Here is a 26,511-nt window from a genome sequence, read left to right as displayed (position 1 = left end):
TTAACAATTTTAATTTCTAATGTAAATAGCAATAGATTTATTCATATAAGAGATTTTTGGGATCTTCAATAATTCTTAAGAGTCTAATGGGGTCTTGAAACCAGAAAGTTTGAAATCTGTTGGTATAGTAAAAAGAATACTGATTTTAGAGTCATGACTCCCACAATTTCTGGATATGTAATTTTAGGAAATTACTTAACCATTTTTAGATGTATTTTTCTTATGACATGTGAAATAGGAATAATCTTTGTCTCACAGGGTTAGGGAGCAAATTAAATAAGATATCTAAAGTATACAGCATAGTGCTGGGCACATAGTATATAATATATGCCCTGTAAATGCCAGCCATTTGGTTGATAATTTGCATACTTTGACTATAGTGGTCTTAATATTACTGGAATGTTTTTTACTCATTTAACGAAACAGAGTTCAGTTTTGTTTACCAAGTTAAAACCAAGGCATCCAATTTCAGATTTAAAAGTATATTTTGAAAAGTTAACGGAGAAAGTTATTTTAAGTTTTTAGTGTCCTTTGTGTAACAAATTAGTTTAAGCAGTAGGTTGAGGACTTAGAAAACTGAGGGGATAGTAGGTGATGGGTCAAACGAGGATACTTGAGCACTTAGTTTCATGATACATTTAGTCAGTAAAGTAAATGTGGTATTGGGTAGATAATGATGTTGATAAAGATTATTTTGCATTTAAAATATTGAAATCATAGCATGACATTTGGCATCCTTGATTGTAAGTAGTATGTATTTCTGATTATGTTCTTACCTTAAAGTGAGAGGGACTGGATCGTTGAGCTCAAAGTCATTTCTAGTTCATAAATCTTTTGAAATCGTGATTAATTTGGACTTGTAATGGAAGTTTCATTTGTAACTTAAGTAGGTGCTGAGGCTTTTACCTTTTCATCTATATGTTCTTGGAGGGTTTAAGAAAACAAAGAGTACTTATCTAGGTGCATAAATGCCTTGATTTCTTCACCTGTATGCTCTAGAGTGTAAGTTTTTGAATAGTTACTATGTTCACATGCTACAAAAGTATAAAAAGATATAAAAGGATATGATGTAAAAATAAAATTTCTCTCCCACCTGTCTTTATCCACCCAGTTATCCTCTTTGACAGCAGCTAGTGTTATCAGTTCCTTGTTTTCTTCTTCTGCTACCATTTAGAACATGGTACTTTTTTTTTTCTCCTGAAAGATAGGGAAGTGAAGAAAGAACTATTACAACCTTTCCTACTATTAGGACAAAAATGGATATTCAGAAATTTATATGTTTGATTTTAAATGTCTTTCTCTTTTCTTATTTTTAAATTTATATCTCCAGCCTCGACTTCTCCTTGGAGTTCCAGATTTTATAATTATCTCCACTTGGGAATCTCAGAGATATTTCAAAATTTATTTGTCCAAAATGGAGTTATCATTTTCCACTTCCCACCTGGCCATCTAGTAAATCACATCATTTAGTTATCCAGTTCTCAAGTGTCAATCACTGGGATCATTCTTTGTCTTACCCCCTCTTTTTACCCATACATGTCTAATTAACAAGTTATTTTGAATCAGTCTACTTTCTGTCTCCGCTGCTACCACTTTGAGACCAACCAATTTTTATTATCTTTTCCCTGGAATACTGCACCAGACTCATAACTAGTCTCCCTATGTCCCCTTCCATTCCATTCTCTGTATGTTAAGAATAGTGATCTTAAAATGTAATTTGTATCATGTCATGTCCCTACTCAAGGTCCTTTAATGCCTTCTCCACTTAAAAGTAAGTTCATATTTTTTACCATATGTTATAGAACCCTGCATGATCTAGCCCTTTCTTACTTCTCTGATATAATCTTTTACCAATCCCTCCTTTTTTTCTATGTCTGGCCATACTTATTTTCTTTCAGTTCCTTGAACATGCCAGGTTATTTCTGGCCTCTGTCTGGAAAGCATTTCTTCTTATTCTTTGATTTCATAGTTCTTACTTAGCGTTTAGATCTCATTTTAGAGAGATTTTCCTGACTTAAATATCAAAAAGTATGTCTGTCCTTATTATTTTCAGCCTTAGCCTTTTATTTTTCTCAACACTTATAATCTGTTTTGTTTTATTTTATATTTCTCTTTCTTTATGAATATAAACTCCACGAGGGCAAGAATTATTTCTAGCTTATTAATGGTTGAATCTCTAGTGTCTAGCACTATGCCTAGCACATAGTGATCCTCAGTAAATATTTATTGAATGGAAATGAATGGATTTTCCTTCTGGGTAAAATGTTGGAGAAATAACAGAACCTATGAACTCCTTCTAACTTTGTATTAAAATACAATGATAACTCTAGAATCAAGTAAACTAGATAATGAGAGAAATTTTTAATAATAGTAATGTAGTATGATTAAATATAGAAATTATATTGATGAATGACAGGTGTTCTTTCCTGTCACCTGTAATGTGACATGAAACCCTTAGTGATTCGAGCATTGGTCTACAAACATTTCATTAAAGGGCAAGATAGTGAATATTATAGGCTTGCAGGCCATACCATTTGTTGCATGAAAGTAGCCATAGACAATTCATAAACAATCAGCATGTGGCTGTGTTCCAGTAATACTTTACATCATGTCCCTGAATTAGAGGATGAAGAAGTTTCTAATATGGAAAACAGATGGCAGGAGCAAGTATGTGCTCGACAGCAAGCTTACCCTTTCTTCTTGCCTTCATTTATTGTTATCATTAAGACTTATAACAGTAGAAAAAAAATAAAACTTTTTCTGGTACCTTATTTTGAATAGAGAAATTCACACTAAAGAAGCAAGTGGGCAAGAGAGCTTATTTTAGTTGAGAGCTAGACTAACCTTGGTGATGGTTGTTAAGGAACAATGAATCCAGTGAAAAGGCCTTTTTAAGGAAGACTTTTTCTTTTAAAATTATTAGGAGAGTGAATAAGTTTTTACTTATCGGCCACCTATCTCTTATTTATCTTTAAACAGCTTTATTCTGATATAATTCCTATAGCATGCAGTTGGACCATTTAAAGTGTACAATGAAATGGTTTTTGGTATATTTAGAGTTGTGCAACCATTACCACAATCACTTTGAGAACATTTTTATCAACTTAAAAAGAAATCATGTATTTTTTTTTACCTTTCACTGGCCCCCACTCCATTTCCTCCAGCCCTAGACAATCTCTAATCTACTTTCTGTCTCTTTAGATTTTATTATTCTAGGCACTTCACGTAAATGGAAATCACACAATCTGTGGTCTTTCACTTAGCACACTGGTTTTTAAGGTTCATTCGTGTTGTAGCATGTATCACTATTTCATTCCTTTTTATTGCCGATTAAGATTACATTGTATGGATGTACCTCATTTTGTTTGCACATTCATCAATTAATGGACATCTGAGTTGTTTCTACTTTTTGGCTATTATGAGTAATGCTGCTATGAACACTTGTATATAAGTTTTTGTGTGGGCATGTTTTCATTTTCTTGGGTATATATCTTTTGCTGGGTCATGTGATAAGTCTGTGTTTACCATTTTGAGGAACTACCAAACTGTTTTGCAAAGTGGTTGCACTATTTTACTGGCCCAACAGCAGTGTTTGAGGATTTCAGTTTTTCCTCCTTTCCAACACTTGTTATAGCCATCCTAGTGAGCATAAAGTTGTGTCTCCTTATGGTTTTGATTTGTATTTTCTTAATGGCTAATGATTTTGAGCATCTTTTCATGTGCTTTTTGGCCATTTGTATATCTTCTTTGGAGAAATGGCTATTCATATATTCCCATTTTTAAATTGGGTTGTCTTTTTTTTTTTTTTTTTTTTTTTTTGTGGTTTGGGGGCCTCTCACCGCTGTGGCTTCTTTCGTTGCGGAGCACAGGCTCCGGACGCACAGGCTTAGCGGCCATGGCTCACGGGCCCAGCCACTCCGCGGCACGTGGGATCCTCCCGGACCGGGGCACGAACCCGTGTCCCCTGCATCGGCAGGCGGACTCTCAACCACTGCGCCACCAGGGAAGCCCGGGTTGTCTTTTTATTATTTAGTTTTAAGAGTTTATTTAGAGTATTAGAGTCTCATAGGAAAGTGCTTAAATATCAGCTTGTTCTTTTAGCTTCAGAGTGTAGAGGAGTTTCTGCTATTTATTCTCTTGAATGTTGAGAGGATAATGAGGGCAATATGCTTGTCCTTTCCCATATTAGATCTGAATAAATCATTTCAGGATGGATGAGCAGAAAAAGAAAATCCATTTGAGAGTCTTTGGAAAACAGTTATTATAAAAGAAGCATCATTATAAGTATCCTGAAGATACTGTTAGGAATACTATAAGAAATAGAAGAAAAGTTTAGAAAATAATTGCCTTGTTTTTCAGTAACACATAAAACAGTTTGTTTCTTTAAAACTGTTAAATAGTGATGTGAAGAAAACAGTCCAAATTATGAAGATACTATGGAAATTTTAAAAAATATAATCACTGCATTAAAATGATCTAAATTGAGTATAGAAAGTAAAGTTTTGACAGTAAAGAAAATTGAATGAGTGATGTACAAAAATAATTTGAAAACAAAGACTGTAGAGGAAAAGGAGACAGATTAAAAGAATGAAGGACAAGTTATAAATATGGACTTTACATGTGTAGATTGTATTCTATGAATAATATGAATTTCCAGAGAATAAAACAGAAGAAGTGGATCAGAGGCAACACCCAAAGCTATAAATAAAGAAGAAAACATTTTTTTATCTAAACTTTGTTCTGATTCCAAAGTTAGAGCTCATAATTTGTTCCAGGGAAAATTAATGAAAAGAGATCTGCATATCTTCACACTATTTTTTTTTTTTTTTTTTTAATTGCCCAAGCAGCATGGCTTGTGGGATCTTAGTTCCCCCGACCAGGGATTAGACCCGGGCCCTTGGCAGTGAAAGTGCAGAGTCCTAACCACTGGACTGCCAGGGAATTCCCTCTTGGTGCTATTTTAAAATTGAATGAATCCTACATATATACAAGTAAAAAGCACAGATTACTATAATATTGAACTAAAATGTATATCAATTTGGCCTCAGACCTCGCCAATGTTAGAACATACTTGATACACCATCTGCCAACTGTAGAATTCTTTCTAGCCAAATATTCATTTGTGAAAGCAATAGTAACATTCTAGAAAATAGACCAACCATCATGATATCATTCCTGAAAAATATTATTCAAAGAAGTATCTCAGATTGGAAGGGTTAAATGACTAACCCAAGAAAGGAGACATGTGTCCAAAAAGGACTGATAATGAATTTTAAACCAGTTAAATATACCATAGATCAGTCTAATAATTAAAGCAAATATGATTATAATCCTGAGAGCAAATTTCCAACCCCCTCCCAAATAAAACCCCAAAAAAACACTTTTGCTTCAAATTTTGAAAGACATGTAATCTATAATGGGTAAGGAAATGGTTTATAACCACTGATTAAATTAGTGAAACAAAAATGGAGCTAGAGGAGACATAAAAGTACTGAACTCTTTATAATTGCATCAAAAAGAATAAAATACCTAGGAATAAACATACTTAAAGAGGTTAAAGACCTGTACTAGGAAAGCTATAAGACACTGATGAAAAAAATGGAAGACGACACAGATGGAAAGATATACCATGTTCATGGATTGGAAGAATTAATATTGCTGAAATGGCTATACCACCCAAAGCAGTCTACAGACTCAGTGCAATCCCTATCAAAATACTAAGGGCATTTTTCACAGGGCTAGAATGAATAATTCTAAAATTTGTATGGAAACACAAAAGACCCTGATTAGCAAAGGCAATCTTGAGAAAGAAGAACAGAGCTGGAGGGATCATGCTCCCTGACTTCAGACTGTACTACAAAGCTACAGTAACCAAAACAGTATGGTACTGGCACAAAAACAGACACGTAGATCAATGGAAGAGAATAGAGGGCCCAGAAATAAACCCACGAACATATGGTCAATTAATCTATGACTTTGTCATAGGAGGCAAGAATATACAATGGAGAAAAGAGAGTCTCTTTAATAATTGCTGCTGGGAAAACTGGACAGCTACATGTCAAAGAATGAAATTAGAACATTCTCTAATACCATATACAAAAATAAACTCAAAATGGATTAAAGACATAAATGTAAGACCAGAAATCATAAAGCTTCTCAGAAGAAAACATAGGCAAACACTCTTTGACATAAATAGTAGCAAAATTTTTTTGGATCTGTCTCCTAAAGCAAAGGAAAAAAAAGCAAAAATAAACAAACAGGACCCAATTAAACCTGAAAGCATTTGCATAGCAAAGGAAACCACCAACAAAAATGAAACGGCAACCTATAGAATGGGAGAAAATATTTGCAAATGATCTGATCAACAAGGGGTTAATATCCAAAATATATAAACAACTCATATAACTCAACGTCAAAAAAAAAAACCCAGTTGAAAAATGAGACAGAAGATCTGAATAGACAGTTTTCCAAAGAAGACATACAGATTATTAACAGGCACATGAAAAGATGTTCAACATTGTTTAATCATCAGAGAAATGCAAATTAAAATCACAATGAGATATCACCTTACACAGAGTCAGAATGGCTGTCATCAAAAGGAACACAAATAATAAAACAATTATACTCCAATAAAAATTAATTAAAAAAAACACAAATAACAAATGTTGACGAGGATATGGAGAAAAGGGAACCCTAGTACCCAGTTGGTAGGAATGCAAATTGGTGCAGCCACCATGGAAAACAGTATGGAGTTTTCTCAAAAAACTAAAAATACAACTACCATATGACCCAGCAATTCCTCTCTTGGGTATTTATCTGTAAAAAGCTGAAAACACTAATTCAAAAAGATACGTGCACCCCAATGTTCATAGCAACATTCTTTACAATTGCCAAGATATGGAAGCGACCTAAGTGTCCATCAGCAGATGAATGGATAAAGAAGATGTGGTTTACATACAATGGAGTATTACTCAGCCATAAAAAGATGGAATTTTGCCATTTGTAACAACATTGATGAACTTGGAGGGTATTGTGCTAAGTGAAATAAGTCAGACAGAGAAAGACAAATACTATATGGTATTACTTATATGTGGAATATAAAAAGTAAAATAGACTAGTGAATATAACAAAAAAGAAACAGTCACAGATATACAGAAGAGTTGCAGATACAGATATGGGGAGAGGGAAAGGGAGACAAGAAGAGGGTAGTGGATTAAGAGGTACAGACTACCATGTATAAAATAAATAGGCTACAAGGATAATAATACAGGGAATATAGCCAATATTTTTTAATAACTATAAATGGAATATAACCTTTAAAATTGTGAATCATTGTGTTATACACCAACTATACCTCAGTAAAAAAGAAAAAGTCCAGACCTCTTCATTTGTTGTAATGGGAATCAAAAGTATAGTTTACTTTTTTACTTTGAGTGTTAGATAAGCATGAGTTTAAAAATGTGTTCTAGGACTTCCCTGGTGGCACAGTGGTTAAGAATCCGCCTGCCAATGCAGGGGACACGGGTTCGGGCCCTGGTCTGGGAAGATCCCACATGCCGCGGAGCAACTAAGCCCGTGCGCCACATCTACTGAGCCTGCGCTCTAGAGCCCGTGAGCCACAACTGCTGAGCCCACGTGCCACAACTACTGAAGCCCGCACGCCTAGAGCCCGTGCTCCAAAACAAAGAGAAATCACCACAGTGAGAAGCCCGTGCACCACAACGAAGAGTAGCCCCTGCTCACTGAAAATATAGAAAGTCCGCACGCATCAACGAAGACCCAGTGCAGCCAAAAATAAATAAATAAATTTATTTAAAAATAAAAGGTGGTTCTAAAAAGTGTTAGTTTGCTATAAATAGAATTTAAAATCTATCTATAATCTGTTATTGTGGAAGATGAATTTTAAAAGTCCAAATTAAAAAAAAAAAGTAGAAAAGCAAAGCCACAGGACTTAAAAAACAGAAATCTCCAAAAGTATGATTGTGTCAAATAAAGCTTTATATTCCCATATTGTGTTAGTAATGATTCTTGGATTTACAAGTGATAGAAACTCATTGCAAACTAGCTTAAGCCCCAAAGTATTTATTGATTCATATAACTGAAGATGATAGGGTAGGAGACAATAGTGACATGATTGTATCCAGATTTTCTGCAGTATCATCAGGACTTTTGTTGGCGGCGGGCCGGGTATTGTACAATTTGTTAGATCTGGTGTTATGTAGAATTTAATTCTTCCCTCTTGTAGTTGGGCTTTCTTCTATGTCAGAGTTCTTCAACCTCTACACTTGACATTTTGTGCTGGATGATTCTGTGTGGTGGAAACCTATCCTGTGCACTATAGGTATTTAGTAGCATCCCTGGCCTCTACCTTCTAGATGCCATTAGCACCCCCCACTCCCCAGTTTTGACAACCAAAAATGTGCCAGACATTGCCACGTATCCTCTGGGGGATAAAATTGTCCCTGATTCACACCCGCTAATCTATATGGTAGAGAATATGCAGTCTCATACTCAGAACCTTAAAGTACTAAGGTTCCAATGGCAAGAGACAGTTTTCCTCACTGGCTCAAGTACAAAAAAAAAAAAAAAATGCAGAAAAGAACCTTGACCCAGGTGGGAATTGTGCCCTTCCCTGAAACTATTTTCTAATTAGGTATCAGACTAGTTGGGTTTGTGTCATGTGTCTTCCCTGGTTCATGTACTTAAGGTATGGCATTTGTTACTAAGAGAAAGGAGTAGTGAAGAAATTCCAAAAGTAACAACGATGACATCTACTAACTAAAAGGGAAGAAAAGGACTTTCACACATACTTGAAGGAGAATAGTGAAAAATGGAGATTTTATTGTTGAGTCAATGGTAAAGAAAAGAAAGCTATGAATCCTCAAGATTAATTGCTGATAAAATTGAATTTGAGGTAAAAATGATTTAAAAGTGCTAAGAGAGTAATTATATTTTGATAGAAGTTATGATCATTAGCACTCATAAAAGTATTGCATCTTTATGCACTAATCAAAAGAGTATAAAAAAATAGAAAGCAAATTATTAACGAAGATGGAGAAAAGTTAACACATAAAATCAAAGTAGAACTTCTGCCTCTAGTAATGATGAACTAGATAATGAGGACAACTCTTCTTTAGAAGGCAATAAGAATAAAATATTCTACTTTAAGGACATTGGAGAGCTAATGAGGTAGGAAGGGATACTGGGCCAAGATCTGGCAGAAGATGGAAATCCAAAGATGCAAACCTAACATTTGAGGTTACTTTTCCCCAGCAGCTTTTGTGAATCCAGAAGAAGCAGTTAAGAGGCTGAGCAGTACTTTAGACAGCCTTGGTGAGCTAAGAGGACAAAAGATGGAGGTCAGGGCCCACCAGGTGTGGGGTATCTCTTAAACATGCTGCTTTTGGGGATGGAAACTTGAAGAGCTGCTTAGGAATAAGGTTGAACTGCAGGTAAATCAGCTCTGATATAGGTTGAAGCATAGCTTTGAGTCATTTGTGAGGGCCGGAAAAAAAATGTCAATCCCTGGATTAGTCTAGTACCCCCAGCCACATGTCAGAAGCAAATAAAAGTCTCTGTAGAATTTGTTTCTTAGGCTTCAAGATTTTTGCAGAAGGAGTTAATTAAATATGTTCAGCATACAATTCAAGATGACCAGCATTATAGGGAAACTAGACAACATGAATGAGAACCAGAGAGAAGCAATAAGAGAAACAGAGCCATCAGAGCTTCATTTATTGTAATTATTACTAGACAGACTTTATTTTTTATTTATTTACTTACTTAATAGACGTATAGTTGATTTACAATGTTGTGTTAGTTTCTGGTGTACAGCAAAGTGATTCAGTTATACATATATATATTCCTTTTCAGATTTTTTTCCATTGTAGTTTATTACAAGATATTGAGTATAGCTCTCTGTGCTATACAGTAGGACCTTGTTGTTTATCTATTTTATATATAGTAGTTTGTATGGACAGAGACTTTAAATAACAATGTTTATTATGTTCTTGGGGGATGAGAGACAAGTTTGAATATTTTAGTGGAGAACTGGAAATTATGAAAATTGAAGTAACATATTTGGAAAATAATTCAATAGAAATTCTCAAATGGAAATATATAATAACTGAATTAAAAACTAAATAAATGGGCTTAATACAGTTTAGATCCTGAAGAAGACAGAACTCATGATCTTGGAAATATGTCAGGAGAAAATATCTACAATGAAAAAGGGAAAGAAATTTTTTAAAAATTAAAAATGGTAAGAGTAGTTCTATGTTAATTGAACCCCAGGAGAGAAGAGAGAGAATATGGGGCTAAAGCAATATTTGAGGAGACAGTTGCTGAGAATTTTCCAAAATTGATGAAAGACACCAATTCAGAGATTTAACAAGTCCAACCCAAGTAAAATAAAAAAGGATTCCACATTGGAGTGAAATGGCTGAAAAAACAATCTTAAATGCAGCCAGAGAAGTCACATTACTTTAAAAGGATCAGTAGAAATTCCTACAGCTGACTTCTCAACAAAAAAGAAAACCATAAGACTACATAGAATACTGAAGAAAATAACAGCCAATCAAGAATTATATACCCTGTACAATATCCTCCGAAGTTGAATAAACATTTACAATCAAAAACCTAAGAGAATTCACTTATCAGACCACCACTAAAAGAAATACTGAAGGATGTGTTTCAGATAGAAGAAAAATGATTCTAATGGAAGGCTAGAGAGGTAGGAAGGAATGAAGAGCAACAAAAGTGGTAAGAAATCTTAAATGAATATTGATTCTATAAGGTACAAATAAAGACTCATGGCACTAGATAACAGCATATAAATCTGGATGGAGGGAATGAAGTTAGTGTTCTAAGGTCAATGACTTGCTCTCAAGAAGGGAATGTGCCATTTAACATTAGACTTTGATAAATCAAGGATGCATATTGTAAACTCTAGAGCTGTGCTGTCTAATAGAAAGCCAATGCAAGCCACATTTATAACTAAGTTTTTTAATAGCCACATAAAATAGAAGTAGGTGAAATTAATTTTAATAGTACATTTTATTTAACCCAAAATATCCAAAACATTATTTTAACATGATGATCAATATAAAACATTATTGAGATATTTTACATTCTTGTTTTTCATACTAAGTCTTCAAAATCCCACTTATGGCACATCTCAGTTCAGACTAGCCACATTTCAAATACTCGGTAACCACATGTAGCTACCATATGGGACAGTGCATCTCTAGGATAACTACTAAAAGAATAGTAAAATAAAAAAAATATATACCTTCCATCCACAGATAAAAAACCAAAATGGAATAATGAAAATAATCAATTTAGAAGAAGGTAAGAAAGATGAGAAAAAGGAACATGGAACCAGCAGGACAAATAGAAAGCACAAAGCTGGATGGTAGATTTAAACTCCAATAATATCAGTAAGTATAACATATGAGGCTGGATTAAATGCTCTGGTTAAAAGACAAATATTAGCTTACTGTATGAAAAAACACCCAACTACATACAGTTGGAAACACATCTGAAATATAACAATATTGAAAGTGAGAGGAGTGAAAAATGTATTCCATGTAAATATCAATCAAAAAATTTGGAATAGTTATATTAACATCATAGTAGGTTTTAAAGCAGAAAACATCTGAGATAAAGAGAGGTGCTTCAAGATGAAAATCATTTGTTGAACTAGGAAAGTATGAGGATTTGATTTGTACTTAGTAACATAGCTGAAAATATATCAAGCAAAGTTGCTAGAAGTACAAGAAGACATAGAAACCCCCAATTACAGTGGGATATTTTTAACATTCCTCTTTCTTTAACACGCTGACAAAAAACCAGTAAGGATATAAAAGATATGAACAACACAAACTGGATCTAGTAGGTTTATATGAAATGCTGTACCCAAAACCCTTAAGATACATGTTCTTTTCAAGGTTACAGAAAACATTTACAAAAATTGACCAAACTTGACCATAAAGCAACTCTCAACATGTTTCATTGAGATTATACTGAGTCTGTTCTCTGATCACAGTGTAAGTAAACTAGAAATTATTAATAAAAAGGTAAATATACTAGGAAATGGTAAAAAAATCAAACATTTAAGAATCTATTTCAAGAAATTAGAAAAAGAACAACTTAACTTGCTTTATTTCCCAAGTTGAGTCTATTTTACCCAAATAACGTAGAAGAAAAGAAGTAATAAAAGAGCAAGAATTATTGAATTAAAACAGACATTAAGTAGCAACATGCCAAAACTTTGTTCTTTAAAAAAGTGCATAAAATTAATGAACCTCAGACTGATCAAAGAAAAAACACAAGTAACAAATATGAATGAAAAGTGGGGCATCTGCATAAATTTTAATGTCATTAAAAAATCATGGATATTGTGAACAAAATGTATGACAATAGGTGGCAATTTATATGACATGGACAGAATCCCTGAAAAATTTAATTTGTCAAAATGCACACAAAAAGGAATTAGAAAACATAAGTACTCTTGTTATTATTAAAGACAATGAATCCGTAATAAAAATGTTCACTCAAAGGAAACTCCAAGGCTAGATGGTTTTACAAGTGTATTCGTGTAAACATTTAGGAAAAATAACACCAAAAGTTTTACAATTACATTACTTAATTATGGAAACATTTGAGTTTGCAACCCTTGCCTAAGGTAATGGCTGTCGCGTTTTAGTGATCAGGTTTCTGTAACTATTTGATATTTTTAAGGTTTGTCTCTATAGTCAGAACTTTTTCTTATGCCTTCATTCACGAATGCTTATTGACTATTTTGAATGTTAGATGTGTATTGGAAGCATTTCATATACATAAATGAACAAAATATGTATCTAGTTATCCTGAGGTTAATGTCTAATGAAGGAGACAGATGTTTACACAAAAAATTTAAAGTACAGTTTAGTGTGAAAAGTGCTGCAATAAAAAGATGGGTATAGAGAGCTTTGGGAGCAGTGCAGAGGAACATCTGATTGTCTAGAGAAGACTTCAGTGAATAGGTGATGTTTGAGCTAAGCCCTAAAAGGTGAGTATTAACTTGCCAGGCAGATCGGGAAGGAATATTTAGGAAGGATTAATAAAATGTGTGAATATCGAGAACCTGGCTTATTGGAGAATTTATTGTATGCAGTTCAGGTGAAATACAGGGTAAAGAAGAAAATAGGAGAAGAAAGGAAGGTAAGGACATATCTCAAGAACCTTTTATGCCATGTTAAGGATAAAATATGGACCACTTCCAGCCTTTTAAGTGTAACATGGTCAAGTTTTTGTTTTAAAATTATTATTCCAATATAGAGAGGAGATTGAAATGGGGCAAAACTTGAGGCAGGGAGACTTGAAAGTTGTTGCAGTAGATATTCAGGTAAGGTGATGAGAACTTAAACTAGAAAAGAGGTGGGAATTAGGAATGATAATCCGAAGTAAAGGTTTTGGTTTTGGCATAGTGTTGAGCTTTTGTTTCTGGCACCAATTTGTCAACAAGTTTGTTTACTTTTTATGACTGCTTTTTGGTTTTGATAAATTGTCGTAGAATGTGAATGCAAACTTATGAAAATAGTTCAATATTTAGAAAAGGTGGAAGATGATCTTATTCTAGACCAATAAAATTGGAAATTGATACTTATACATGTGGATTTCTTTTCTTTTTTTCTGGAGCTGATCAGAAACAAAATAAATGTTTAGATTAACAAGGTACTGTTTTTAGTAAAACAGAAAATGTGTATCTTCTACAGACCCACCTAGGATTTAGCATTTTGAGACAGAAGAAATTGTTTATCTTTGCAATATACTTTTATTTTAAGTTGAAGTATAATTGTCATACAACACTTTATTACTTTCAAGTGTATAACAATGATTTCATGTTTGTATATAGTGAAATGATTACCACAAGAAGTCTGGTTAATATCCGTCACCATACATAATTCAAAATATTTTTTTTTCTTGTGATGAGAACTTCTAAGATCTACTCTTAGCAACTTTCTAACATGCAGTATAATAATAGTCATGCTGTATATTACATCCCTGTGGCATTTTTTTGACTGAAAGTTTGTACCTTTTGATTCTCTTCACCCATTTCGCCTACCCTCCCATTCTCCACCTTTGGCAACCACCAGTTCATTCTCAGTATATATATATATATATATATATATATATATATATATATATATATTCATATATATTTAAAAGATTCCACATATAAATGAGATAATACAATATTTGTCTTTATCTGACTTATTTCACTGAGCATAATGCCCTCAGGGTCCATCTCTGTTGTTACAGATGGCAAGATGTTATTCTTTTTTTTAATGGCTGAATAATATTCCACTGTGTGTGTGTGTGTGTGTGTACACACACACACTGATTTTCTTTATCCATTCATCTGTTGATGGACACTTTGGTTGTTTCCATATCTTGGCTGTTGTAAATAACGCTGCAATGAACATGGGGGGTGCATATATTTTTTCCAGTTAGTGTTTTCATTTTATTTATTAAAACTTGAGGACTGGGATTGGGACTTATTGATATTTATGAGCAAGGATGAGTATATATATAGTAAGGTACTTAAATTGTGTGATGAATGAACAAAGATTGATATAACAGAGAAATTAGCAGCAAAGGAATCTGACATCTGTTTGGAGAAGAAATCCCAAAAGCAAAATGGAAACCTTTTACGGGAGGTGGGGGGAAGAGGAGTAAGATACCTTGTGTTTAGAAAGCATGGCATCCTCTGACCCTCACTTTGCCACATAAGCAGGATCATTTTGTGGTCACATTATTTTTGCTTAAAATTTGTCAGTGAAATTTCTGAAGGAGCTGAAACCACCTTAAAATAATTTTTCTGATGTTTCTACACTAATTTAATTTATTTTTGCTTTTGTTTTAGGAAACACTCCTTTACATCTTGCTGTGATGTTAGGAAATAAAGGTTAGTAAATATGTTCTTTTTTTGTTTAACTTCACTCATGTATAGTCAGTTTAAATATTTTAAGATGAGTTTTACGTTTTGAGTTTTAAAAAATTTGCCTGATTATTTGATGTGCTAATTGAGTTTAGGATTCAGTATATTAAAAAACACAAATACTTTCTCATTTTTCATAGCACTTTTTTCAAAGAATTAGTGGAAGTCTTATACTAATCTTTATGCCTTTTGAAGCTTTTTTTTTTTTCTTGTTTGGTTATTTTATCAAGGAAGTATAATTTCAGGAGACTCTTGTTTCCAAATATTAAGTTTTATTAATTATTGTAATACTTTTAATATTCAAAGAGTTTTATAAGATTCTTTAATATGGACTATTTTATATATCTAAACTCATAAGTCTAGATTTTTTATGGTAGATGATAATAAAAAGTTAGTACTTATTTATTCTCCAAAAAGAAAAAAGGAAAGCAACAACTCATAGACAGGTGATTTAAAAGATCTACTTTTTAAGGCTATTCCTAGATGCAATAAGTCTTAGTTATCTGGATTCCCAGTAACCCTGGAAAGTGAGGATTCCAGATAGCTGATTGGCAACCTTTTGAGTGCTAGATTTTTAAATTTTGGATGTGTTTGATAAAAATCTTTGGAAAACATATACTCTTGAATTTTTAAACAGGCTAATTTTTGTTAACACTTTTCTGATGATCTAGCTGTATCATTATGAACATCTATTATTGTTATATAGTGTGATGTGGCTGTTGCTGTAAACATTTGATCTGAATGTATGATGATCTGAAGGATGTTACTAGAACTTGCTTTGTTGAAAAAAAATTCTTTTGTTGGTTTGGTTTTATTAAGTTCTTGTGCTTAGGTGAAGCATATGATTTGTAGGAAATTTAATACTACATAAATTGGGGGCTCAAATCTTTATTTCTTTATTTAGTTATGTTATTTTTTTTCTCCTTCTTACAAGGAAGAGACTCAGTCAAGTAACCTTTTGTTTTTTTTTTGCGGTACGCGGGCCTCTCCCGCTGCGGAGCACAGGCCCCGGACACGCAGGCCCAGCGGCCACGGCTCACGGGCCCAGCCGCTCCGCGGCACGCGGGACCCCCCCGGACCGGGGCACGAACCCGCGCCCCCTGCAGCAGCAGGCGGACTCCCAACCACTGCGCCACCAGGGAAGCCCAGTCAAGTAACTTTTAAGTAAAGAGAGATTCATTAAGGTGCTACATATTATAGAAATTCAAGCTATGGGGACTAGCTATGTCTCAGGAAGAGTAGTAACCAAGACAGTCTGGGAGATCAGCGATCCTTTCTCCCTTCCTCCCTCCCCCTGTCCTTCCTCCCTTCCTTCCTCTCTGTCTCCCTCCTTCCCTCCTTCCCCCGCCCCCACCCTCACCCCCGCAACCTTCCTCCTTCCTTCCCTTCGGATATGTATATCCATCTATTTGTCCAACTATCAATCATCTATCATCTGTCTGTCTCTTATGGTGCATCTGCTGTTCTTTCTTTATATATATATATATATATGTGTGTGTGTGTGTGTGTATATATATATATATACACACACATATATATATATATATATATATATAATATTCTCCCTTTTCTTGATTGACTTTTCTGTTTAGTGAAATTGACCATGACCCAAAATAACTGTTCTAGGTTCCTAAACCTTCAAGGCTTTGATTTCAGTGTTCTCCACCAAGTAGTTCAGTTTCTTAGGTTCCTGAATTTCTGAACAAAAAGTTTGATTGGTCTAGTTCATGTCGAGCCAAGTCACAGTGATGAGTGACTGGCAATCTCATGAATTGACTTTGGGATATATATTTACTCCTGTGAAGTTAGCTTTAGCTTCGCTGGCTTTGGGTGAGAGTTGGGAGTAGAAGAGGAAATCAGGAATACAGAGGAAGAATGTTTATCAGGAATATTGGCAGGGCAGACAATGATAGTCATCTTTAGTATAGATACCTTGGTGAAAAGATATCAGATATAGTTAGCTAAATTTGAGCAGTTAAAACTTATGCTTTCTTTCAAAGAACATTCGATCAGAACTTTAGAAAATAACTGGAATGTATTCATTTACAATATGCTAGATGCTTTTTTTAGGGCTTTATGTATGTTTACTCATTTAACACAACAACCATGTGAGGAAGATACTATTATTATCCCTATTTTACAGATGAAAAAGTTAGCTCTAAGAAGTTAAGCAACTTTCCCAGGGTAAAGTAGCAGAGTTTTGACTTGAACTTGGAGTATCTTGTTCCAGAGCCTGGATTCCTGATTATTATGGTGAATTGCCTTGCTCTCTTTTCACTGTGAACCATTCAAAAAGGAAATGGTCTAAATCAAAGTTAGCTAACATGCATCGTGCTTCCCTCCTGTTTTTGTGGAAAATATAGTTAATTTGATGCCAAGTCTGATTGCTATTCTAAATTTAGCACTTTAATAGTAAATTTGGATTTGCCAGGATTCGAATATGAAATTAAACATATCTACCATCCTAGGTCTAAGTGTTCTAATTTTCAGTAGCGGTATTGTTAGGTTTCATCATAGGATTGTATCAGCCTATCCAAAATGTGTTTCACAGAATTAGTTTCATTGGATATTGATAAGTTTTTAGAGGAAAATAGTGCTTCCAGGTCAAATTGATTCTGAAAATAGTGAGTTAAGTTTTAAGCAGTTTTGTTTATTGTGGACCTTCTTAGAACTTTTGATATGCTAATATTCATTGTGACCTTCTGAATTGGAGCCTTCTGTTGGATATAGAGTCATTGTTCCAATAGTTATTTGGTATTTTCTCTTTTTCACAAGTATCTTGAGAAACTAGAGTTCTGTGGAACATATTTTGGGAAAAACTTGGTTAGATGATTCAGGATCTGCAAATAATGTCAGTATTTGCTCTTCCTGAGTCTTTTTCATGTAGAGTAGGTACAGCCATTAATATACTGATCAATTTATAATTTTCCATTTACATTTTTCCAGTTGAATACTCTTTTTTGCTTTTTTTTTTTGACCTTTTAATGTTTTTGATATTTGGTTGCATAGGAGTGAGATTGAAATATGTAGTGGAAGATAAAACATCTACCTTATACTTAATTCTGTAAAGCAATTTTACATTATACCATTGTTCAATCTGTGCCACTTTTATCTTCTCCTTTAGAGATATACTATGCCTTTAGTGACTTCACTGTTGAAGGGCACTTTCTGTTTGTATACTTGTTTGTAAACATAGTAAAAATTCCCAGGGTATTCAAATATTTGTTGACTGAATTAAAGAGAGATACCCTATGACCTATACACCTTTATTTACTTCTCTCAGTCATCTTAACCTACTGAATAACCTTATTTTTCACCACTGAAGTCTGATTTTTTCTGAATTTCTGAGTCTATTGACCATGTTTGCCATGTTGGCTGGCAAGTTTTTCAACTATGGATTTGAATTGAAATGGAGAAAAACATTATACTTAAAAGATTTCAGGAATCTTTAGGAGGTGAACTAGAAAACTAACCTTTAATTCTTATTCTTTTGGTTAGACATCAGAAAAAATTCTTCAAACCAGTTGCTGCAACTTTTAATTTATTATCAGTATTTTTTGGAACTGCAGTTTTCCATTTTTTTTCTGAAATAAGTCTAGAGTTAGTTTGATTTTTCATCTTCATAAGGGTCTCTCTGAATATTCTGTTTTGTTCCCAGTTGTCCTATTTATCCCATTCACTCTCTTTATATTTTGTCACCTGTATAGCTCTGGTATATTTATATGTGATTTCTGTTTATCATAATTTCATTTTGTTTAGACTCCTCAAGTCATAACTTCTTTGTGGCGCATTTGTGCATTTTTAAGCCTTACTGCCTGATTGTTAACTACCTTTTTTTCTTATTATTCATTGTTACAGTTGCTGAGAGAAGGCATTTGATTGTTCCAGTTTTTTTTTTTTTTTTTTTTTTTAATGTATGAGACTAGGTCAGAGATCATGGCATATCTATGATTTTCTGGCTTTTCGTTAGTTGCTCATTTCTACATCAGTTGAGTTGTGATGTGAGCAAAAGGCCTGTGGCAAGGTCTGTGGCGTATGAGAAAACGGTTGACATCTTTAACGTATATATAAATCATACCAGTTCTATACCTTAGTTTATGCAATTGGTATATTGCTTTAGATACTGTTGTGCATCTTCCTTTTCAATATTTTTAAACTAATATTTTTTCTTTAATGATTTTTAGGTTATTAATACATGCTTGATGAAACAATTGAAATAATACAGTATAAAGATGTATATAAAAAGCATCATCTCGCCTACATTTTTTCTGATGTAATTAACATTAATAGCCTAGTGGGCATCCTTGCACACCTTCCTCCTTGTAATACAGGGGCTTAGTTTGTTTTTACTTAAGTTGAATCACTGCATCTAGTACTTTGCCATGTTTTTCCTTTCACTCAAAAGTTTATCATGAAATACAAAGTCTGTAGATATCTATCCATGTTCATGTTCCCCTACTTCTTTATTTATGCACACAAACACATATTTACATAAAACCCCCTGGTAGGTTTCTTTAGGAGAGTGTCCATTTTATTTATTTATGTATTTATTTATTTATTTATTTTTGATTCTTTTCTTTGGGGGGGAGTATAATTGCCTTACAGTGTTGTGTTAGTTCCTGCTGTACAACAAAGTGAATCAGCTATACGTATACATATATCCCCATATCTCCTCCCTCTTGAGCCTCCCTCCCACCCCGCACCCCCCCAACCCCCACCGTCACACCCCTCTAGGTCATCACAGAGCACTGAGCTGAGCTCCCTGTGCTGTACAGCAGCTTCCTACTAGCTGTTTTACACATGGTAGTGTATATATGCCAATGCTACTCTCTCAATTCGTTCCACCCTCCCTTTCTCCCTCTGTGTCCACAAGTCTGTTCTCTACTTCTGCACCTCTTTTCCTGTTCTGCAAATAGGTTCCTCAGTACCATTTTTCTAGATTCCATATATATGCGCTAATATACGATATTTGTTTCTCTCTTTCTGACTTACTTCACTCTGTATGACAGACTCTAGGTTTATCCACATCACTACAAATGACCCAATTCCGTTCCTTTTTATGGCTGAGTAATATTCCATTGTATATATGTGCCACATCTTCTTTATCCATTCATCTGTCGATGGACATTTAGGTTGCTGCCATGTCCTGGCTATTGTAGATAGTGCTGCAGTGAACATTGGGGTGCATGCGTCTTTTTGAATTATGGTTTTCTCAGGGTATATGCCCAGTAGTGGGTTTGCTGGGTCATATGGTAGTTCTATTTTTAGTTTTTTAAGGAACCTCCATACTGTTCTCCATAGCAGCTGTATCAATTTACATTCCCACCAACAGTGCAAAAGGGCTCCCTTTTCTCCACACCCTCTCCAGCATTTATGGTTTGTAGATTTTTTGATGATGGCCATTCTGACCGGTGTGAGGTGATACCTCATTGTGGTTTTGATTTGCATTTCTCTAATAATTACTGATGTTAATTTTTTCATGTTTTTTGGCCATCTATATGTCTTCTTTGGAGAAATGTCTATTTAGGTCTTCTAGAGGGTCCATTTTATTTATTTATATATTAAAAAAATTCTTTTTAGCTGGTCTCTCTATCATCTTCTCTCCCTATTAACCCCCTTCTCCCATTAAACATGGTAATCCGTGTTAACAGCCTGCTAGGTATTCTTCCATACTGTTCTCCATGCTTATTATTATATACAAATATGTGTGTATGTATCTAAACACACATTCATATGTGTAGTTTTTATTTATTCCTTTATAAAAACATGTGATCATAATATACTTCTCCATTGAGCAGATATATGATTTAGCAGTGCAATGTAGACATTTCTTTCAGTCTATTGGGATGACTTAAATTCATTCTTGTTTTTAATATTTGTCTTTTTTATTCCTTTTTTTCTTTCAATGCTTTATTATGAATAATTTCAGATATACAGATAAACTGAAGGATTATCACTATGAACATTCAAATACTCTCTACCTAGCTTCAATAATTGTTCACATTTTATCATTTGCTGTATTTTTCTCTTTATCTTAGTGTTTTATATGTGTGTATATATATATATATATATTTTTTTTTTTTACTATTTTTGCTGTAACATTTGAAAACTAGATGTAAGCATCATGACATTTTACCACCAAATACTTCAGCATGCATCTCTAAGAATAAGGACATTGTCTATCATGACCAAAATATCATTATCACACCTAAGAAAGATAATAATATTGTTATAATATCTGATATCCAATCCATATTTAAATTTCTCCAGTTGTTCGAAAAATGTCTTTTATCGGTGTTTTATATTGAATCAAGATCTGATTGGGATTCATTCATTACATTTGGTTGTTTGTTTCAGATAATCTAGAAAAGTTTGCCCACCTTTTTTCCCCCTTCCTTTGTACCTGACTTTTTGAAGTGTCTTCCCCAGTTAATTTGTAGAATGTCTCCCATCTCAGTTTTGCCTGATTATTTTCTCATAATGTTATTTAACTTGTTCCTTATACTCTGTTTTTTCTATGAATCAAAAATTAAGTATCGATGCTTTATTAGATTCAGGTTAAACATTTCTGGAAAGAATACTGCAGAGGCTTATGAACTTTATATTGTATCACATTAGGAAACATAATTTTAAGTTATCCCACTATTACTGCCACTAAGTTTTTTTTTTTTTTTTTGCGGTATGCGGGCCTCTCACTGTTGTGGCCTCTCCCATTGCAGAGCACAGGCTCAGCGGGCATGGCTCACGGGCCCAGCCGCTCCGCGGCATGTGGGATCCTCCCGGACCGGCACACGAACCCGTGTCCCCTGCATCAGCAGGCGGACTCTCAACCACTGCGCCACCAGGGAAGCCCTGCCACTAAGTTTTGATCACTTGTTTGAGATGATGATCTTCAGCTATCTCTACTGTAAAGGAACACTTTTCATTTTATTAAGTAATCTTGGGATGATACTTTAAGTAAATATCTTATTTCCCAGCACATAGCCTTTTACCTAGTGACTTTAGCATTCATTGGGGTCCTTTGCCTGTATCAGTTATTACATTGTTGTTATTGCTGATTTTCTAGTTTTATCATTTCTTCTACATTTATTAGCAGTCATTCTTCTATAAAGGAGAACTCATTGTCCTCTCATTTTTTGATGTCATTATGGGCCTATCAGTTTTTTTTTGTTTAATGTGTTGTAACTAGTCATTATTCTTTTTGATGCTCAGTTTCTCAAATTTGGCCAATGGCTGACCATTCAGGTGGCTCCTTTGTCCTTTTGACTCTATTCTTTAAAAATGCCTGCATGTTATTAGTCCAGGGATATAGAAGCATCATGCTTTAGTCAGTCATTCTCCCATGATGGATATTCATATTTGCATTATAAATAATCCTAAAATAAATGTTCATGTACATATATTCTTATATATTACTAGCAGACTTTCTTAAACACCTTTGTGAAATTTCTGTATTTATTTTACTTTATTCTGATATAATTTCCTGCTAATGTAGATGTTCCTTCTATTACTAGGAATAGTGCTAAAACAGTGCCATTCTTCCTCCACCTCAGCTCACTTGTATTACATTACAACTGTCATAACACCTTTATTTCCTTCAGAGCACTTATCATTAGCTTTTTTTATTTATTAGTTTACTTAATTATATTTTAACATTGGAGCTCTCTGATAGCAAGATCTTATCTTTCTTCTCACTAATCTTTCTTCTCACTACTTATATCCAGGACCTAGTACTTAGAATTGGCATATAATAGGCACTTGGTAAATATTTGCTAAAAGACTGATTGAATGAATGAATCATTCATTTAGGGAATTTAGGTTGGATAGCCATCCTAAATTTCCCATGAGCCTTGGTTTCAAATGTTTTTCTGCCTGTTAATATGCTTTTTATTTTGAATTAAAAACAAATTTCCTCAATGTATACAAGTGTCTATACCTTAGACTTTTTTTCTTCTGTAGGAAACTTTTATTCATGTTGTCATATATTATGTTCTTATTTTAAGACTCAGTTCAGATTACCTGTGTTAAATGTTGGATATGCCCCAGCCACTGGAGTTGGGAACAGTAAATACTATATAAACAAAACAATTGAAACCACACAATCCATTGATGAAGTACTATGTACATTAATTTTCCCATGAATAACTGGAAACGTTGAGAGCAATGATTTATACCCACCACCCCTGAACTTATCAGCCAAGATCCAAGAGGCCAGAGATCCCTCGGTGCTTCCTAAAATATCCAGTGTTGGGAATTCCCTGGCAGTCCAGTGGTTAGGACTCCATGCTTCCACTGCAGGGGGCATGGATTCGATCCCTGATCCCTGGTCCGGGAACTAATATCCTGCATGCCTCAGGACACGGCCCCCCACCCCCCAAAAAAAGGAAGAGATAAAAGAAAAATCCAGTGGTTTGGGAACTGTGTCCTGAGCATAGATTTTTCTTTTATGTAATTATTCTGTCACTTGTGGCACAGTCTTCAGTGTTCCCCTTAAGTTTCAGTGGGTGACTGTGCCTGGGCTGGATGGTGAGCTTAGTATACCTTAGACTTTGATTACTAGAAGGACTGTCTGGATTTGTCCTTGTAGTCATAAACAAGTTTTTGTCCCTTTTGGGTGTTTTTCTGAAATAAACGAATTGTAAAATTTGAAAAATAAGGGTTTGTGGAAACGTTAGTGATTCTTTTTGAAAATACTTTTTTTCCCCCTGAAATAAATAATGAGCTTTCCATTTGACCTTGCAGATGTAAGGTCTTATTAGATAGTGAAATTTTTAGGTAAATTACTCTTGAGTTTCTTGGGCTGTCTTTTATAGTATGGAAACATTCTCAAAATACCCTTGGGAACAATTATTAGGGAATATAATAGTTTCTTTGCAGAGAGATCCAATTTATTTTTAGGTAATAGAATAGATACTTCTTGAATCTAAGGATCTGAAATAACCTGGTTTAGATACAGAGGAATTTTAAAAATTATTTAATTCTCTATAGTATAGTGCTTATATCATAGATCTATTATATTAACTTGATTTCTTGAATTTTTACATGAGTTTTTAATTTAGAGATTCTGAAAATTGCATGATGTTTGACGTTATCACCATTTTATGTTTCAGAATGTGCCCATTTACTTTTGGCTCACAATGCTCCAGTAAAGGTGAAAAATGCTCAGGGATGGAGCCCGCTGGCGGAAGCCATCAGTTATGGAGATAGACAGATGAGTAAGCAATATAAATTACTATTGTTGATATGTATTCTAAAACTATGAAGTGATGCATTTGAGATATTTGTCATTCAGCGTAACTTTCCATACTATGAGAAGTTTGCAGTTACTTACAAACTTATATATGAATTATTCATGACTTTATATATATATAATTACTATATATATTATATATAAATGTACCTAAGTAAAAATATATATAGACATACAACATTATATTCGTTTCAGTAGTACAACATATTGATTATTTGTATGTATTGTGAAATGATCACCACAATAAATCTAGTTAACATCTATCACCATACATAGTTACAGTACTTCTGTTTTTCTTGTGATGAGAACTTTTAAGATATACTCTTTTACAACTTTCATATATGCAGTACAGTGTTGTTAACTATAGTCAACACGCTGTACGTTGCATCCACATGACTTATTTCTTTTATAACTAGAAGTTGGTACCTTTTGACTCCCTTTATCTGTCTGTTCCCTGCACCCCATCCCTGACCGTTGGTGGCTCCAGTTCTTATCTATACTGAGACCTAGCTGTCTTTTGTCTCTCCAGGACTTACTCATAGTTTATACAGATTTTCATTGTGGTATATTTATGTTAGGGTAGTTTTAGGAATTCTCTCAGACTCGGTCTTATTTTTGTAGCACATCAAAAGTTAGTTTGGAGGGAAAGAGACAGCAGTCTTTGTTGGTTTGCAGTCTTACCAGGAACTGGCAGTCTTCTTCATTTGGGTCTCAACTTTATATTTCTTTTCCCAACTCGTTAAGTAGATTAACTTCTCTTATATGTTTTCAAAGTGGTCCATTATTTTCCTTTGCAGCACTCAGCACACTTCTAAATAACTGTTCAATGTCTTTTCCCTACACTGTATCCTGATGGTATAATCTTTGTGAGGACTCAAGTCATGAATATGTTTTCTTATTCATCCTTTCATTTCTGGCTCCTAGAACAAAGAAAATTAAAACTGCAAAGAAAATTTGAGATTAATCGAGAATTAACATTTTTCTGAAAAGTATTATATTAAGATTTTTATTTACTATAACTCTATAGTAACTCTTTTAAACTATAAAGTTTAAAAAACTTTAAAATATTTTTTTCTTTTAAGAAAGTAATAACATTTGTTGTAGAAAATTAGGAAATTATTGAAGAACAAAAGGAAATAATTTCACCCAGAGAGTTATTATATTTTCTTCTAGTTTCTTTTTCTAGTCATGTTACTTTCCTATTTAAAACCCTTTAAAAATTCTTATTCTTAAGATGAAGACGAATATCTCTAACTTGGTTTATAAGATCTAGTATGATAATGTCAGTTTTTAATCTCCATCCTTATCTTGTTCTTTCCACATGGTTTCCGTATGTCAGCTCTGCTGGCTTTTCAGTTTCTTATATTCACACATATAAGAAACTTCCCCTTCTGCCCCAGCTCCTCATAATTCTTCAGATCTCAGTTCAAGTACAAGGAAGCTTTCTCTGCCCGTATACTATGCCAGAATTCTACCTGTCACTTTCATTAGGCAGTAAGCTTCATTTAGAGTAGGGATTGTCTGTTTGTCTCTTAAGTACATATCAGGTGCATTGGAAACATAGTAGGAATGTGCAATTAGCTTTGACATTGAGGAACTCATCTTAGTTGGGGGAGAGAAACCAATGAATATTCTGCAGTATTCACAAAGTATAGAGGAAAAAAGATGAGGGAGAAAGTAATTTCAGTTTTGGCAAGGTGTTTGGTTTATTTAAGCTGAGTCTCAAAGGATTTTAGGAGTTAATAATTAGGTGGGTAAGGACATTCTAGCCTATGACAGCAGGATATATATAAAGCATGGAAATGTAAAGAACAAGGCACGTTTTAGGGAACAATGTATATTTCAGTGTGGCTCCCTAAATTAGGCTACACGGCAACCATGGGTGAAGGGGTGAAGTGTAGTTTTGAGAGATGAAGTTTGATGGTAAAGGAGCCACACTGACTGAGATGTGCTTTTCAAGGTTTTAATCTCAACCTCCAGTCACTGTAAAACCTCAGAAGACTTTAAAGCAGGAATTGACATTATTAGATAAGCCTGAAGACTGTTTAATTGAGTAGGGAGGCAAGAGATTTTTAGAAAAATAATCTTTAGAACAACTATGGTAAACTTGACTTAAAGAAGAGACAGTGTGTTTAGAAAAGTAAGGGATAGATTAGAAAGATAAATGAAGGAATCTACAGTGGTTGATTATCTCTTGGATACTGGTAGTAATGGAAGGATTCAGAGTAATTCCAAAGCCTTTATCATGGATTAATGGCTATCTCATTAATTAATTGAT

General features: G+C 34.0%; 1 protein-coding gene across 2 annotated transcripts in view; it reads left to right on the top strand.

The window, feature by feature from the left end:
* ANKRD13C (ankyrin repeat domain 13C) overlaps window positions 1-26,511 on the top strand; it is an 80,847-nt gene that overhangs the window by 9,709 nt on the left and 44,627 nt on the right. Inside the window, exons 2-3 of one of the 2 annotated variants that reach the window (XM_027114046.1) lie at window positions 14,909-14,950; window positions 24,094-24,198. In XM_027114046.1, coding sequence (XP_026969847.1) covers window positions 14,909-14,950; window positions 24,094-24,198 — 147 coding nt within the window. The remainder of the gene's footprint in view (window positions 1-14,908; window positions 14,951-24,093; window positions 24,199-26,511) is intronic. The other variant, XM_027114047.1, reaches the window with a different exon arrangement.

The sequence above is a fragment of the Aethalodelphis obliquidens genome, unplaced genomic scaffold (genome assembly GCF_003676395.1).
Source record: "Aethalodelphis obliquidens isolate GAN/ISIS:26980383/991018 unplaced genomic scaffold, ASM367639v1 scaffold13, whole genome shotgun sequence".
Lineage (NCBI taxonomy): Eukaryota > Metazoa > Chordata > Mammalia > Artiodactyla > Delphinidae > Aethalodelphis > Aethalodelphis obliquidens.
This window is presented reverse-complemented; position numbering and strand designations above follow the sequence as displayed.